This window comes from Nestor notabilis, unplaced genomic scaffold (genome assembly GCF_000696875.1).
Source record: "Nestor notabilis isolate BGI_N333 unplaced genomic scaffold, ASM69687v1 scaffold8788, whole genome shotgun sequence".
In the NCBI taxonomy this organism is placed as follows: domain Eukaryota; kingdom Metazoa; phylum Chordata; class Aves; order Psittaciformes; family Psittacidae; genus Nestor; species Nestor notabilis.
Genome location: NW_009940556.1, coordinates 33,486 through 46,555, shown reverse-complemented (window position 1 = coordinate 46,555; position 13,070 = coordinate 33,486). Strand labels below are relative to the sequence as shown.

At 47.3% G+C, this 13,070-nt stretch overlaps 1 protein-coding gene across 1 annotated transcript in view; it reads left to right on the top strand.

Moving 5' to 3' along the window:
• The first annotated feature begins 31 nt into the window (after positions 1–31).
• PDLIM4 (PDZ and LIM domain 4) overlaps positions 32–13,070 on the top strand; it is a 40,171-nt gene continuing 27,132 nt past the window's right edge. Inside the window, exons 1-2 of the mRNA XM_010020417.1 lie at positions 32–124; positions 11,015–11,166. Coding sequence (XP_010018719.1) covers positions 32–124; positions 11,015–11,166 — 245 coding nt within the window. The remainder of the gene's footprint in view (positions 125–11,014; positions 11,167–13,070) is intronic.

Below are 13,070 nucleotides of genomic sequence, written 5' to 3'. Positions count from 1 at the left end.
GCTCGTGGGCACGGAGTGCTCCGCCGCCGCTATGTCCCACTCGGTGGTCCTGCGTGGTCCCTCGCCATGGGGTTTTCGCTTGGTGGGCGGTAAAGACTTCAGTGCTCCGCTGACCATCTCCAGGGTGAGCCCGGGCGCGGAGCGGAGCCGGCGGCAGCTGATGGGGAACGGGGCTGTTGGTACTCGGGGCTAGCGGTCAGCATCGCTTGGGGGCTTTTTAAACCGCTGTTACTATCTATACTCCCAAATAGAGGCAAGTAAGCGATCCTCTCTGAACACAGCGCTGTCTCAGCTGTGCTAGCACAGAGCTGATAGCCTTCTCCACGCTTTATTTTTTGGGGGGTGTTAAAATCATAAAGATAGACTTCCAAAGTTTTCAGTCCTCAGCGCTTGGACTTGTGCCCTGGACCGAGTTCACAGGCTGTTGGGGTTTTTTTAGGCAGGCACAAGTAAAGTCAGCAAGAAGTTTCTCTGTGCAGGCTGCTGCATTATGGGGTCCCTGCGGGCTGGTAGTAATTACTGTGTAAGTGTGCTCGCACTTGCGTTTAACCTCACAAAGATGTATTTCTGGAAACTTCTTTCCTAAGGTGGTTAGCTTGAAATAGTCTTTGTGTGTAGATAGATGTGAAAACAAACCGTCCCCCGTGCAGGAAGGAGCACGGTGATGTGGTGTGATGGGTTAGGTGATGGATGAGGTGCTGCGACCAAGCCGGGTACATTCTCGCAGACACTGGTGCTTCCATCACCGTCGGCTGGCCTGGGAAGGGGCTGGAGAGCTGAGGCTCCCGTCCTTCCACAGCGCCTTGCAGTGGTGTGGTATTGCTGGGCTCTCCTGGGTAGCTGCTGCCGGAGCGCTTGAACAAACCCCAAGAGCATTGAAAAGCTTTGAAAGGAGCTGTAAGTTAAAAATACTGTCGTAACGCATCCAAGCTGTTTGCTGTCTCTTCGTTCATCTGCCAAAGCTGTGATGGAAAAGGGAAAACGCATTCCCTGAGTTTTAAAGAAGTAATTATGGAAGAGATCATATTTTAAAGAGGCTCAGTTTGTATTTGGGTCCCAATGCATCTATTACACAGCTTTATGTCTCTGTTTTTACTTTGCAATGTCCCTTAGCAAGTGTTCCAGCGAGAGTTTCTTTGGGGGAGCAGCAGGAGATGGATGGAGAGGAGGGAAGACCAGGGCAGTGCAGGGAGCAAGGGCTGGCTGTGCTGCGAGGGGAGACGCTCGGCTTCTGGGGCTCAGCCTGCGCCTTCTGGGCGCGGGGATGTCCTGTTTCTCCCCCAGTAACGTGGGATGTATCACAGCATAACACAAAATCACCTCTTGGTGCCTGTGAAAGTGTTCCTTGCGTGGAAATGAATATCCCAGTTGAGCGGAGGGAGCCTCTTTTCCTGTTACTTTGAAAAAAGAAGTTTGGTTTAATATTAAACAAGAAAAAACAAAGTCTGCTTCTGCCTAGGCAGGTGCCTTGCCAAATTCCTTGTTTGATTCAGCAAACCTGGGAGGTGTGAGGCTCATTCTCATCAGGACAGGCTTGCTTTGGATCACAACGAGCTGTAACACAAGCAGGGCTCACAGGGTGTTATGTCATGGTACTGAGTGTGGCAGCCTTTACATTAAGATTCTTTTTCACTTCTGCTCCCGCTGAAGAGAGGGGTGATGCTCTGATGTGCTGCTGCTAACTGCTGCTCTGGGGGGTGATAAACAGCGTGCTGGGATGTAAATAAGGGTGTATGGTGCTCAGCTTGGGCTCCGGTCTCTTAAAGCAAGGAGAGACCTCACTGGCTTTGCAAATAGCACCAGAAGATGTTAAAACTGGGGAAGAATTAGCTTCTGCTGCAGCTCCCAGCTGTGGGGATGTGGGAAGGGGCTTGCTTGGTGGTGGGTCCCTCCAGCCCTGTCTCTGCAGAGGATGGAGCTGGTGTAGTGCTGTATTCACTTTTATTCTGTCATTGTCTGACCAGGAAATCTGTTCTATCCAGCTTGAATCCCAGGATGGGCTGCAGCAGGAGGGAGGGAGGCTCTTGTAGTCTAATTGCTGAGGCTTCTGGCTGACTTGTGCTTCCTTCAAAGTGCTTTTTTTGTTTGGTTGGTTTGATTGTTTTATATTAAAATGTCATTAAATTACAAGCATATTTTGAAGAGCAGGAATTCTGCCGGGAGGCAGGACCAGGGTCTGGGATTCACACATCCATCTGTGTGCCAACGTGCTCTGGGTGTGCTGGGCTGGATGCGGCTTTGCTGTGCCCCACTTGTGTGCTCGAGGGGGGCTTACAGCTCTGCGAGCATCCTACCTGCACTGGTTACCTTGGGAAGTCATAGGCTGCAGTTTGGGATTTGAGGCATCCAGAAGCCACCCACATCCAGTCCTGGGTGCCTGAGGCTGGCTGTCTCCTTATGAAACAGCAATTCATCTGTGCAGGGGTCAAAGAAGAATACTTGGTCACTAGTAGGCTGGTGTTCTCTACTCTCTGTTCAGCTACTACAGAAACAGTTTCTCCCCAAACCTCTCACTACCTCTAACTGGACACTAGAGATGTGTTGGAGCCCCAGGAGCTACCGCAAGTGATACTTCGCTCTCTGCTGGGGGAACCCTAGAGGGTGCAGCTTCTTGTGCAAAGCCTGTCTGATGTTGTTGGTCTGGGTTGAGTGCAGGCAGAGTTCCTTGATGTTGTGTTTGTGGGATGTGAAGTCCAAGTGTCGCTGCTAGAGAGGAGTTAAGGAAGCCATCAGGAGGAAAGGAGCTGCTGGATGGGGCTGAGCTGAGCAAGAGGCACAGTGATGCAGCTAAACACTGTGCAGGGGCAGGTCCCCAGAAGTGGCTTGTGGTAGTGTTGTTAAAAGGATAAACTTGAAAAAAATATCTATTTGGCAGCAAGGAAAGGAAGGATCACACGATTCTGCTTTGGAATAGGATTTGACTTGCTTTCCAGGACTCACTGTAACCCCCTGCACTGCACTTGTGCAGGTGGTAATGCTGAGCCTATCCCATGCAGATGTTTCAAATACACTCATGAAATCAAGCAAAGATGGATTTCTCTTGGAAGCAGGTCACTTCCCTCTGTGGTTTGAACAATCTTAGGTGCCAAGTGGTAAAGATCTGATTGCTCAAGTGGCTGATGCTGAGCCCTAGGGAGGCCACACTTGGAGCATCAAGTTCTGCACTTCTAAAGATAAGGAAAGACAAATGCGAATCCAGAAGGGAGTGTTTAGGGCATCTTTCTCATGTGGTCACACAACAAGATGGGTGTGCTGGCCAGCCTTCTGTTCCCTGTTTCAGCTTGCATTTTGGGGGGACCCAGACAAGCAGGACTGGACTTTGCTAGGGTGGTTTTGGGGAGACACAGCTCTGAGGTGCTGTAGCAGCCACAAACAGGAGTGATGCTGGTACAGTGCTAAGAAGGGAATTGTAGCCCCAGGCTGTGCTCTGGGGAAGAAACCCAGCTTGTTTTATACCCACAGTTAAGTAAGCTAATGCCAGGTGTAGTACACTGTAATTAATGGTTCCTTCTCCTAATTATATTTATAGGGGAAGGGGAATGACTCAAAACATCTGCTGAGAGTTGGCCTTAATACCTTGATAGAAAGTGGTTTTAAGACTTAATTAAGCTTCTGGGAGCTGACAGCTGCTTTTCCTTGGTTGAGCAGGTTAACAACTGGGTTCTGTGTTTGCCCTTAGTGGGAAAGGGGATTTACTGTGTCTCTTACTCCAGGTAGCAACAACATTGCCTTTGAGCAGCAACCGGGGTTCAGGAACAGCAATGGAATAACTTACTCAGCTGCTCTGCGTTGTGCTTGTAACCATGTCAGTGAGTGCTGCCGCTCTGTGTGGGATCACATTGATCTACCCCTTGCCTGGGATTAAAAGATAATCATTCATTAGTGTAATGAGAGGAGCTGAATGTGTTTAATCACTTGAACTTGTTTGTCCAGCTCCTAGAGCAGTCTATATTGTCATCAACCCAGCTCTGCCAGTGCTAAGCCAAGCACTTGCTGCTGTTAGAATCATGGATACATAGCTTGGCTAAACACATAATTGTCAAATGGACTGAATCCAGAATGGTTTCTAAGCTTTTACTGCAGTTTTCCCTGTATCTGCTGCCTTCAGCATCACTTCACCCACTGGGCTCTAGCATTTTTCAATGCTGGCTTGGAACTGTAACACAAGAAGGGCGAGAAATAATTGGTCTGCAATCCATTATCCAGGTATTGTTTGAGTTAAGGTTGACTTTTAAGCTGAAGTAGCTTTTGTATTTGAGCAAATACGTGTCCTGTTAAAGGTCAGGATACTCGAGAAGGAATTCTGCGGAGGGAGGAATTCCAGTAAAAGTGGTCTCGTTGATTCTCTCTGGGCAGCCGGCAAATGCCCGAGTGCGTTGCTGTGATCCTGCCTGAATGCTGAGAGTTCCCACTCGGACTAGTAATTTCTGAGGCGTGTTCTTGCGTGCTCTGGGGTGGGGATGGCAGAGCACAAGGGCTGGGCAGGCTTCCTTACCCCGGGAACTCCACGCGTGGTGGCGAAGGCAAGAACCGGAGATGCCAGCAAAGGGAACGGGGCTTTTTGCTTTGCTTTCCATCCGGGTTGCTTCCTGGCTTTACATGAACTTGTATGGATTTGATTGTTTATTAAATGGAAGTGATGCATTTTGTGCAGCTCTCCCAAATGGGCTGAAGTATTTTGTCTGTGTTGATGAACCCCCAAACTAGGGCCCCAGCAGATTTCTGCTGACCTTTTGTTGGTTTATTGCCTGGATAGACGCAAGTGATGGTAGCTGTTTCTCAGCCGGTTGCATATTAAAGCTTGTTAGCATGTAATAGTTCAAGTTAGATGATTTTAAGTGGAAGGAAATAGTTTCTTTTCTGTTCTCATGGTTCTCCCAGTGATTGCTTGTTGTGAGGTCTGGAGTGAGGGATCTGGGTGGTTCCACTTGAAGCTGTAGTGGTACTTAACAGTTAATCTGAATTACAGGTAAGAACTAGCAAAAGTATGTAACAAATAGATTTGCTGCTGAAGTTATTCTCTCGCTGAGGCTTTATTTAATATCTGAAAGAGAAGAATAAATGCTCGTGCTGGTTCAGGAGACAGTAATGGTAGAATATGCTGGAATGAAAGGCTAATGCTAATTACTGTAATCAAGCACACTGATAATCCGGAGTGGGAAAGCAGGCGGAAAGAATGATTCATGTAGGTCCATTCATGCAAGGGCTGACCTTGGGGCGAGTTGAGCAAAATAAACCCAGCACACCCTCGAAAACACTTGGGGCCTCTGCCAGGTTGAACAAAGCAGAATGAGCTCAGTGTAAGTGGTTCTGAGCTGGGGATATAGGGGGTTGTGGGGTTTGATTTCTGATTTGCTTTTCCCTTTTTGATTTTCTTTTAACTGATGGTGATGTCGATTCTCCAACTTCTTGAAGATTAATGATTGCCTGTTGGGACAGGTATTCAGAGTTACAATCGCTGTATCCCACTTGATGCAGGGGTAAAAGAGAACAAAGCTACATAACAGGCTCACTGAAGTGGCCCTGTTAGTGTAGGAAGCACACAAGAGAAAATACATGGCATTATCCTTTATTTTTGTTGCTGTATGGCCCAATAGCTGGTGATTAATCCTGGTCCTGCTTGGGGTAGATAAATCCTTTAGTTTTAATACAAATATGCCATTACGGATTGTGTGGGATTAGTGTAGGCTATTGCAATTTCTTTTACTTTAGCTTGGGGGCAAAATGCACATCAGGAGTTGTGTAGCAAATCCTAGAAGGCACAAGTCCTCTTGAATATTGTATTTGTAACTGACTTTGTTTGATTTGTGGGCTCTCAAAATGCACTGACTGAGTGTTCTTGGATACCCAAACACTTAGTGCAAATGTTTTTATTTTCTAAGCCATCTGTGACCACAGGTGCTGGAGTGTGAAGGAAAACAGCACATCTCGTCGTGCTGATAAAACCAGCTAAAGCAAACATGTTCACAGGAGATCCTCTGCTTGACTCGCTGTCAGCCAGATGTGTGCAGAAGGAAACCACGGCGTATCCAGCCACAGCCTGTTAATGGAGAGGATTTGTGCACAGCCATTAACGCTGCACATGCCCCAAGCCTTGGAAGATAGATAAGGTTGGGTTTGGTTTCTACTTCAGGACTTGCACAACAACGTCAGCAAAGCCAGGATTCATTGGGTTACTTGGAACCGTTGCAAAAATGTGGAGCTGCAGCGTGGCATTCCAGTAGCTCTAACAGCCAGAGAGACCTGAGATAAACCTGGTTTTCTCACAGAGGGAGCAGATCTCTATTGGAAACTGAAAAATAAAGAAAAACTTGCTGTGCAAGAGGATTTCAGCCCATAAATCTTCCAAACATTGTAAAGATGCCTCAATGCTCGTGCCACACTCAATCTTTCTTGTCAACCAGAGCAACTCAAATTTGCACCCATTAAGCCTTAAGTAGTTTTACACGTTGTGAGGACTGATAGCAGATTACGTGTGAATGACATGTTACAGTCCAAGGCTCAGAAAGCAAAATATACCCAGTTAAAGAAGATTTATTTAACGTAATTAGTCTTAATTATCAGATACGAGCAATGCAGAGCTAAAAGAAACTGTTATTGAACTGACCATTCAGTAACAGGCACCATGGAGCAGATGCTCAGCTGGAGTCATTCACTATAAACCAGAAAACACTTTCCAGAAGCCTTTAGGACATGTAAAGCTTCTGGTAAGCAGAAGCTCCTGCTCGGAGTTCTGAGTACCCTTGGGCTGAGCACAGCAAGCTTCTGGCAAAAACAAGCCAGATGTGGGTGTCTCAGTGACCTCTGTCTTTCTCAATCAGCATTTTGGGGTTTCACTCGGGTTATGTGGCTGGTTGCTCTAAAACTCGTGTCTGATTTCAATGGTTCACAGCCTTTTCCTTGTACAGAGACCTCAGCCTTTGAGCTGGATTAGGATCTGCACTATGAATCTAAATTTGGATTTGGATCCATCAGTACTTGGATTTGAAAGGATTTTCAAGTGTCTTGCCTTTTGTAACACTTGTCCTCTGGTTCTTTCCCTTTTATGCTCTTAAGTTGCTTGTTTTCTTCAGTAGTTAAAGAAATTAGAGTTGCCTAAGCAATGCTCTTCATTGACTGGGCTGTGCAGCAAACCTGGGTAGTGTCGCGATGGGGATTTATATGAGCAATTAGAAAAATGCAAATGGCTTGATGAAGGCGGGGTGCTCTGAAGAGAATCCCTGCAAAGAATGCTTAAAGGATTTGGGGAGTTTATCTCCACTAGTTAGTCATTTCGCTCTGGGTTCTTCCTGCTTTAAAAGCTCCTGCTACCGTAAGCTCGGCTGCTGCCCCGTCGCGTGTTTCCCGATAGCAGAACAGGCTGCCTTTGTTTCGAAGCTGAGAATTTTGTCACACTATCTTGAAAGCCTCTCGAAGGCTTTAATCAGGCCCTTTTGATCACACTTGCAGAACAGAAAATTCCCCCCCACTTGGCCTGTAACAGACCACCATTGATTTAAGAGAAGAGTGGTGTGGTCTGTGTAGGCTTCTCCTATGGGATTGCGTGTTTTAACCCATGAAGTCCTGGGGAGATGGCTTCATTAATTGGTGGGATTCTCTGTCTTTTGGTGTAGTACTGCTTCTTTTAAAAGGAGAAGGAGATCTGGCAGAGAGAAAGCTGCCTTTACTGGATAGATTTGGCCTGAATAGGTACTTTTTGTTAATTTGAGTAAAAAGTACTAGGAGAATAAATACTAAATTCTTCTTTCCAATGGCTGTGCCCAGACTATGCAGGAAGTGAGGAGGAACCATATTCCTCATCCTTGGGTCCTGACCCAGGAGATGTTACAGAGGCAGGTTTTGGGGGAAAAGGGTTAAAAAAGGTTAAGTTAATATAACAAATTAACCTTTCACTGAGGCTGTGATTGTTTCAGCTTGTGGCGTTGACCCAGTTCTAGAGCTGAGCTGTCCCTGCAGGGGCAGTGGGACACAGGGGACTTTGCCCTGCAGCCCTGGCACGCTCCTGTGGCTGCTCTCCAGGGGGGAAAGTGTAACGCTGTGTGTGTTTGATGAGTAAACTTCTCTCGGTGCAAGTAATCTTGCTCACTAAATGAGATTGTGCAGCTTCCAACACCAACTGGCCTAGCACAACAGCTGCCTTAATGTGCTTTATTTTATTGGCCTGATGTCAGATGCTAGCACTCAGTAAATCCTAACAAGGCTCCGGTGGCCAGATAAGATAGCTGCTGCTGGCTTTGGGCTCTTTCCAGTCTGTTCCATAGCATCAGAGTAGCCACTTGGCTGGGGAGGGGGTGCTTGAAGCTGGTCCCCTTAGGGGACCAGCAGAGAGCTGGGTGGTAATCTTGGGAAAGGTGGAAGGGAAAATAATAGGAAAACCAAAAGCATATCTAAAACCGATTGGTTTGTGATGGTGTGAGAGTAGCTCACTGGTCAGTATCTCCTTTTACCAAGTCATCAATTTGTGGGATGTTGGACAGTGCTACCACCTGTGGGTCCCATCTTTATCCTCAGTGTGGAGGTGATGCTCTGTATAAAATCACAACCTTGTCCTGAGGGAGATTCTGGGTTTGCAGGAGGCTGTCTGCATGGATCCACGTGGAGCAAAGCACGTAGGACCCTTGCATGAGGATTCAGACGCAGTCCTGGCCCATAACCAGGCTAGTAGGGCTTTCTGCGGCATGTTTGGTGTCACAGCACAGCTGTGAGTTGGGAGAACTTGGTTTGAAGTATTTTAAACGTTATTCACTGAAATACAAACTCTGGACCTGACAGACATTACGATACTAATTCCCAAGCTGCTGTGGCAGCGATGCTATATCTCAAACTAATGAGTTCTTGGAGTGCAGCTCCATTTCGAGCCCTCAGTCATCTCCATGGCTTGCATAAGTTGCTAATAGGAAGATACTGCCAAAATAATTTGAAATAAACCAGAATCTAAAAGTAGGAAACAGCTAAGAGCCCCATTTATGAACAGCTTATTCTCCAAGGAAACGACAAGCTGGTTAAGATCAGCACAAGGAGAACAATCCATTGGACATCTAGACAGCATTGAATAGACAAGAACAAAATGCAGCTGTCCTGGGTCAAACTGAAGGTCTGTTAGTCCAAAAGCCCACTGCAGGGCACACACCCAGGGAAGCAGATAACAATAGGCAAGCACATGGAGATGCTTCTTTGGAGATGCTGGTTGAGCTTCTGGTTGACTTTCTGGTAGGTCTGGCAGCTTCTGTGGCTGTAGAAGGCCCTTAAGGCTCTGCGAATGCCATGTTGTCTTAGAGAGGCTCAAAAACCCCAACAGGACAAAATAAACCTACCCTGGCTCAAAATGTCCTGTGTCGGAGCTTTACAGCTCGTGTGTGCTGCGTGCAGAAATACCTCCTGTTGTTCGCTCTGAGTCACAGGGAGCCTGTGAGCAGGGGAGGAGTTGGTTTGGCAAGGTTTTAGTGCAAAACAGCCCAGCTGAAACTATTGAAGAGCAAATGGCAAACACTGATTTACTCTGACAATGCAACAAAAGGCTTAATTCAAGCTGCCAGCTCTACTTAAATGTAAAGAGTGGTTTGGAGCTCCTCAATCACCTTCAGGTTTGTGTTTTGGGGGTGTTGGTGGCTGTAGTCACACAGGAGCGGTGCAGCAGGTCTGTGTTATGCTGGGTGCTGCCTGCCCCTCACTGGCTGTTTGACCAGTCTCGGTCCTGTGAGCAGCCCCAGCGTGACCCACACAGGGCTTTGGCAGCAAGACTAGATCCTTTTCAAACTCCCTGTGGAAACGGAACCGGAGAAAACAGAGATGGACACAGGGACACGTGCATCCCTCCTTTCTAGAAGACTGAGTGTTTCATGGTGGTTGGGGGGTTCATGGCCACCACGTGGTCTCAAACTGTGAAAACCCATCCTGGTTTAGTAGTGTCTGGTTGCCACCATGCAGCGACACAAGCTGCATCCAAGGGGAGGTGGATGGCAGAGCAGGGATGCTGTTGCCTGGATCTTCTGAGCAGGGTGTGATGAAGCAGAGACCTGAGACTGGGGATTTCACCTGTTTAAATCAAGAGCAAATGGATTCAAAGCACCACCACCCTCTAAATGCAGTGAGAGATGAATAACCGAAAGTCAGGCTCTACTTTCTCGCTTGATAAACCATGTGGTCGCCTAGTGCAGCATTAGCAGATGCTCTGAATGACTGGAGGGGAAATTAGAGGGCAAGCACATCGCTATTAAGAGTTTAAACAGACACATTTACCTGTCCTGCCTGGGCCTCGCATCATTTTGTATTACTGCAGAAATGAAAACCACATTTGGGCTGATGTAAATGAAACAGTAATTTCTCGAGGAACTCTTTTATGGGCTGCAGGATTGGTCTTATGGCTGACCACAAACGGTACCTGGACCTGTCAGTAGTTCCTCAGGAAAGAAGTTACAAGTTTTATAAGGTTCTGGCATTGCTACAAAACCAGAAGGAAGGGGTTGTGGAGCCTTAACGAGCTGTGTGATACTCCGTGCAGGGCTAGAAAGAGACAAGTCGTTTGAATGATGGTCAGGAAAAACTGATGTCAAATGTAACCTCTCCACAGGAAGCAATTAGGGGGCTGCATATGTCTTCTAACTACACAGTTAGCCAAAGAGGAGGGGTTCATGTGAGCTTTAGGCATTGGCTCTCGCAGCGTGATTTCAGGCCTCCAAGCCAAAGGAGCGTAAAGCATCTCTCTGGAGGAGGGTACTGCCTTGTGTCAAGCAGGAGACAAATCTGAAGACAGGAGCTGGTCACACACTGGCCGGGGTTGACAGAAAGCTCTTCTTTCAGAGAGCATTGTTGTAGGGGATGGCCCCCGGAGAACTGGGGCTGAGCCGTGAACCCTGGCTCTGACATCCAGCCTCTGGTAGATGCCACTGGTATGGGCAAAACACATGTCTTCTCCAGAAATAACTATTCCTTTATCTGCTGCTTATTCCAAGAAACTGGGCTTTTTTTAAGCAGAGCATTCTTTTAAGTAACCCCTTTGTTTCTCCCTGCCTAGATTAACCCTGGCAGTAAAGCTGCCATGGCAAACCTGTGCCCAGGAGATATCATTCTGGCAATTAATGGGGAGAGCACGGAGAACATGACACATCTAGAAGCACAAAACAAGATCAAAGCATGCATGGACCAGCTACTGCTCTCCGTGAACAGGTAGGTCCTCTTCTGTTTGAGGTGCTTGTGTGCCAGCTTTGCTGGGCTCTTTGTGGAAGGTCCTGGAGCAGACGTGCCTCTAGGCTCCGTTCTGGTGCATCCTCGTGGTCTGTGTAATTGCTCTGCAGTTTTAAAAACAGCAAAGCAAAATCATTTTTAAAAGGCCACTGATACAAGAAACAGGTTTGGTTCATTTATACCTGTGGGTTATAATTTGTATGTTGAAGGCTTGTCCAGCCTGTGGGCTGGGTCAGATCCTTTAACCCAGTGGAGGTTTTATTGACCCAAGAGTCGCACTGGGGTCAATATCTCCTTTGGGCAAAGCCTCACATTTCATTAATATAGAGCTATTATTTTCCTAAGCATCTGTTCAATAAACACACATTTAAAGGTCTTTCCATTCACTTCTTTGGAGTATTTCAAAGCAAAATGAAGGCTTGGGGTTGTTTTTTGGTGTTAATTCTGTAGCTAAAGGTTCCCAGTACGAATCACAAATGATCCAGGCAGAATGAGTGCTCCTTATAAGGCTCCCAAATGGCTAATGTTGTCTGTGATAGATTTAAATAAGAGTATACAACTCTCCACTTCAGATTAAAAAGGCATTTCCTGCCATAAAGAGCTATCATTTACTGTTTATACTTTTCTTGGAAAACATGTAGTTTGTGACTGGAAGCCCGGGCAGCAGGAAGCAGCGCTGGTTCCTCATGGTTCATCAGGCAGCGGTGTCCGAGCGAAGGGGAATCCCATGAGCTCAGCCCATGCCATCGGGATGATGTGGCTTCAGCACTGGGAAATAAGCTAAACAAGAAAAATAAGGAAACCCTTCACGCGGGTGGAATTTCCCACTGCCAAGGAGGATGGTTGCTTTGCTTTCCATTTGGAGCGGTTTCGGGGAGGTTGCATGGTCTTCTGCCCCAGATAGGAGCTGTGCCCTGGGCAGGATGAGGCTGTCCAAGGGCTGGTGGAGCTCTCCCTGGAGGAGGTGGAAATTGTCGTGTAGTGATGGAAGGTTTTGGTGAGCCACCAGCTGCTGCAGTGCTTTGGCAGCAGAACAACTTCATCAGGAGTTAGAGTTTTGCTGAAAGCAGCTTTCACCTGCAGTGTGGCAGTGTTCTATTGGCATCTGTGAGGGTTTCCACAGTGTGAATTCGTGAGCTGAACTCCCGCTTTCTCACGTCATTTTAGCCACTGGTATCAATTGGTGTCTGGTTTTCAGCTGATTTAGACCCTTGAGTACTCTTCCATGTGGTATGTGCCCAGCTTCCTGCTGGTGCCCACCCAGTCCTTGTGTTTGGGAAGTGGTGCTTGAACCTTGCAGCCCTCTGGTGCCCTCTGGGCTTCTTACATCCTGTGCCCTTTCTCCATGAACCCTTGACATCATGTGTTACTGAGGCAGAACAAGATTGGTTTTGTTTTCGAGCCGTGGTCAGTAAATGCTCTTTGACTAGAAAGTTCAGCAGAAAAATCAGGGTGAGGGAAAATGCGCGGGGGAAGATGAGAAGGGAGAGTCACTGTGTGGTCTGAGAGGATGTCCCAAGATCAATGTGGCCCATCTGGGGTGCAGAGACCCCATTGAATTTGATGGGAGATGCTGATTATCCTACTTATCATGTTTGCTTCATTAAGACACTTGGATACATGGTGGGGGAAACAAGAGCCAGGAGCAGTGACTGTTTGTGGGTAGGATGAACAATTAGAGCGCAGAACTTTCCCATGCATCACAGGCAAAGCCTCTCCTCTGTACTTGGGAGGGAGCAGTTGAAGTGGGATTTGTTGCGATGCAAACTTTGGCCACAGTCAGGCATGACTGCAAATAGATCAGTGCATCTCACTGACCAGGTGAACATGCAGCCGGGTAAGAGAAAGCAACATCAAACCCACTGTGAGGTTCCTAATGCTGGGCG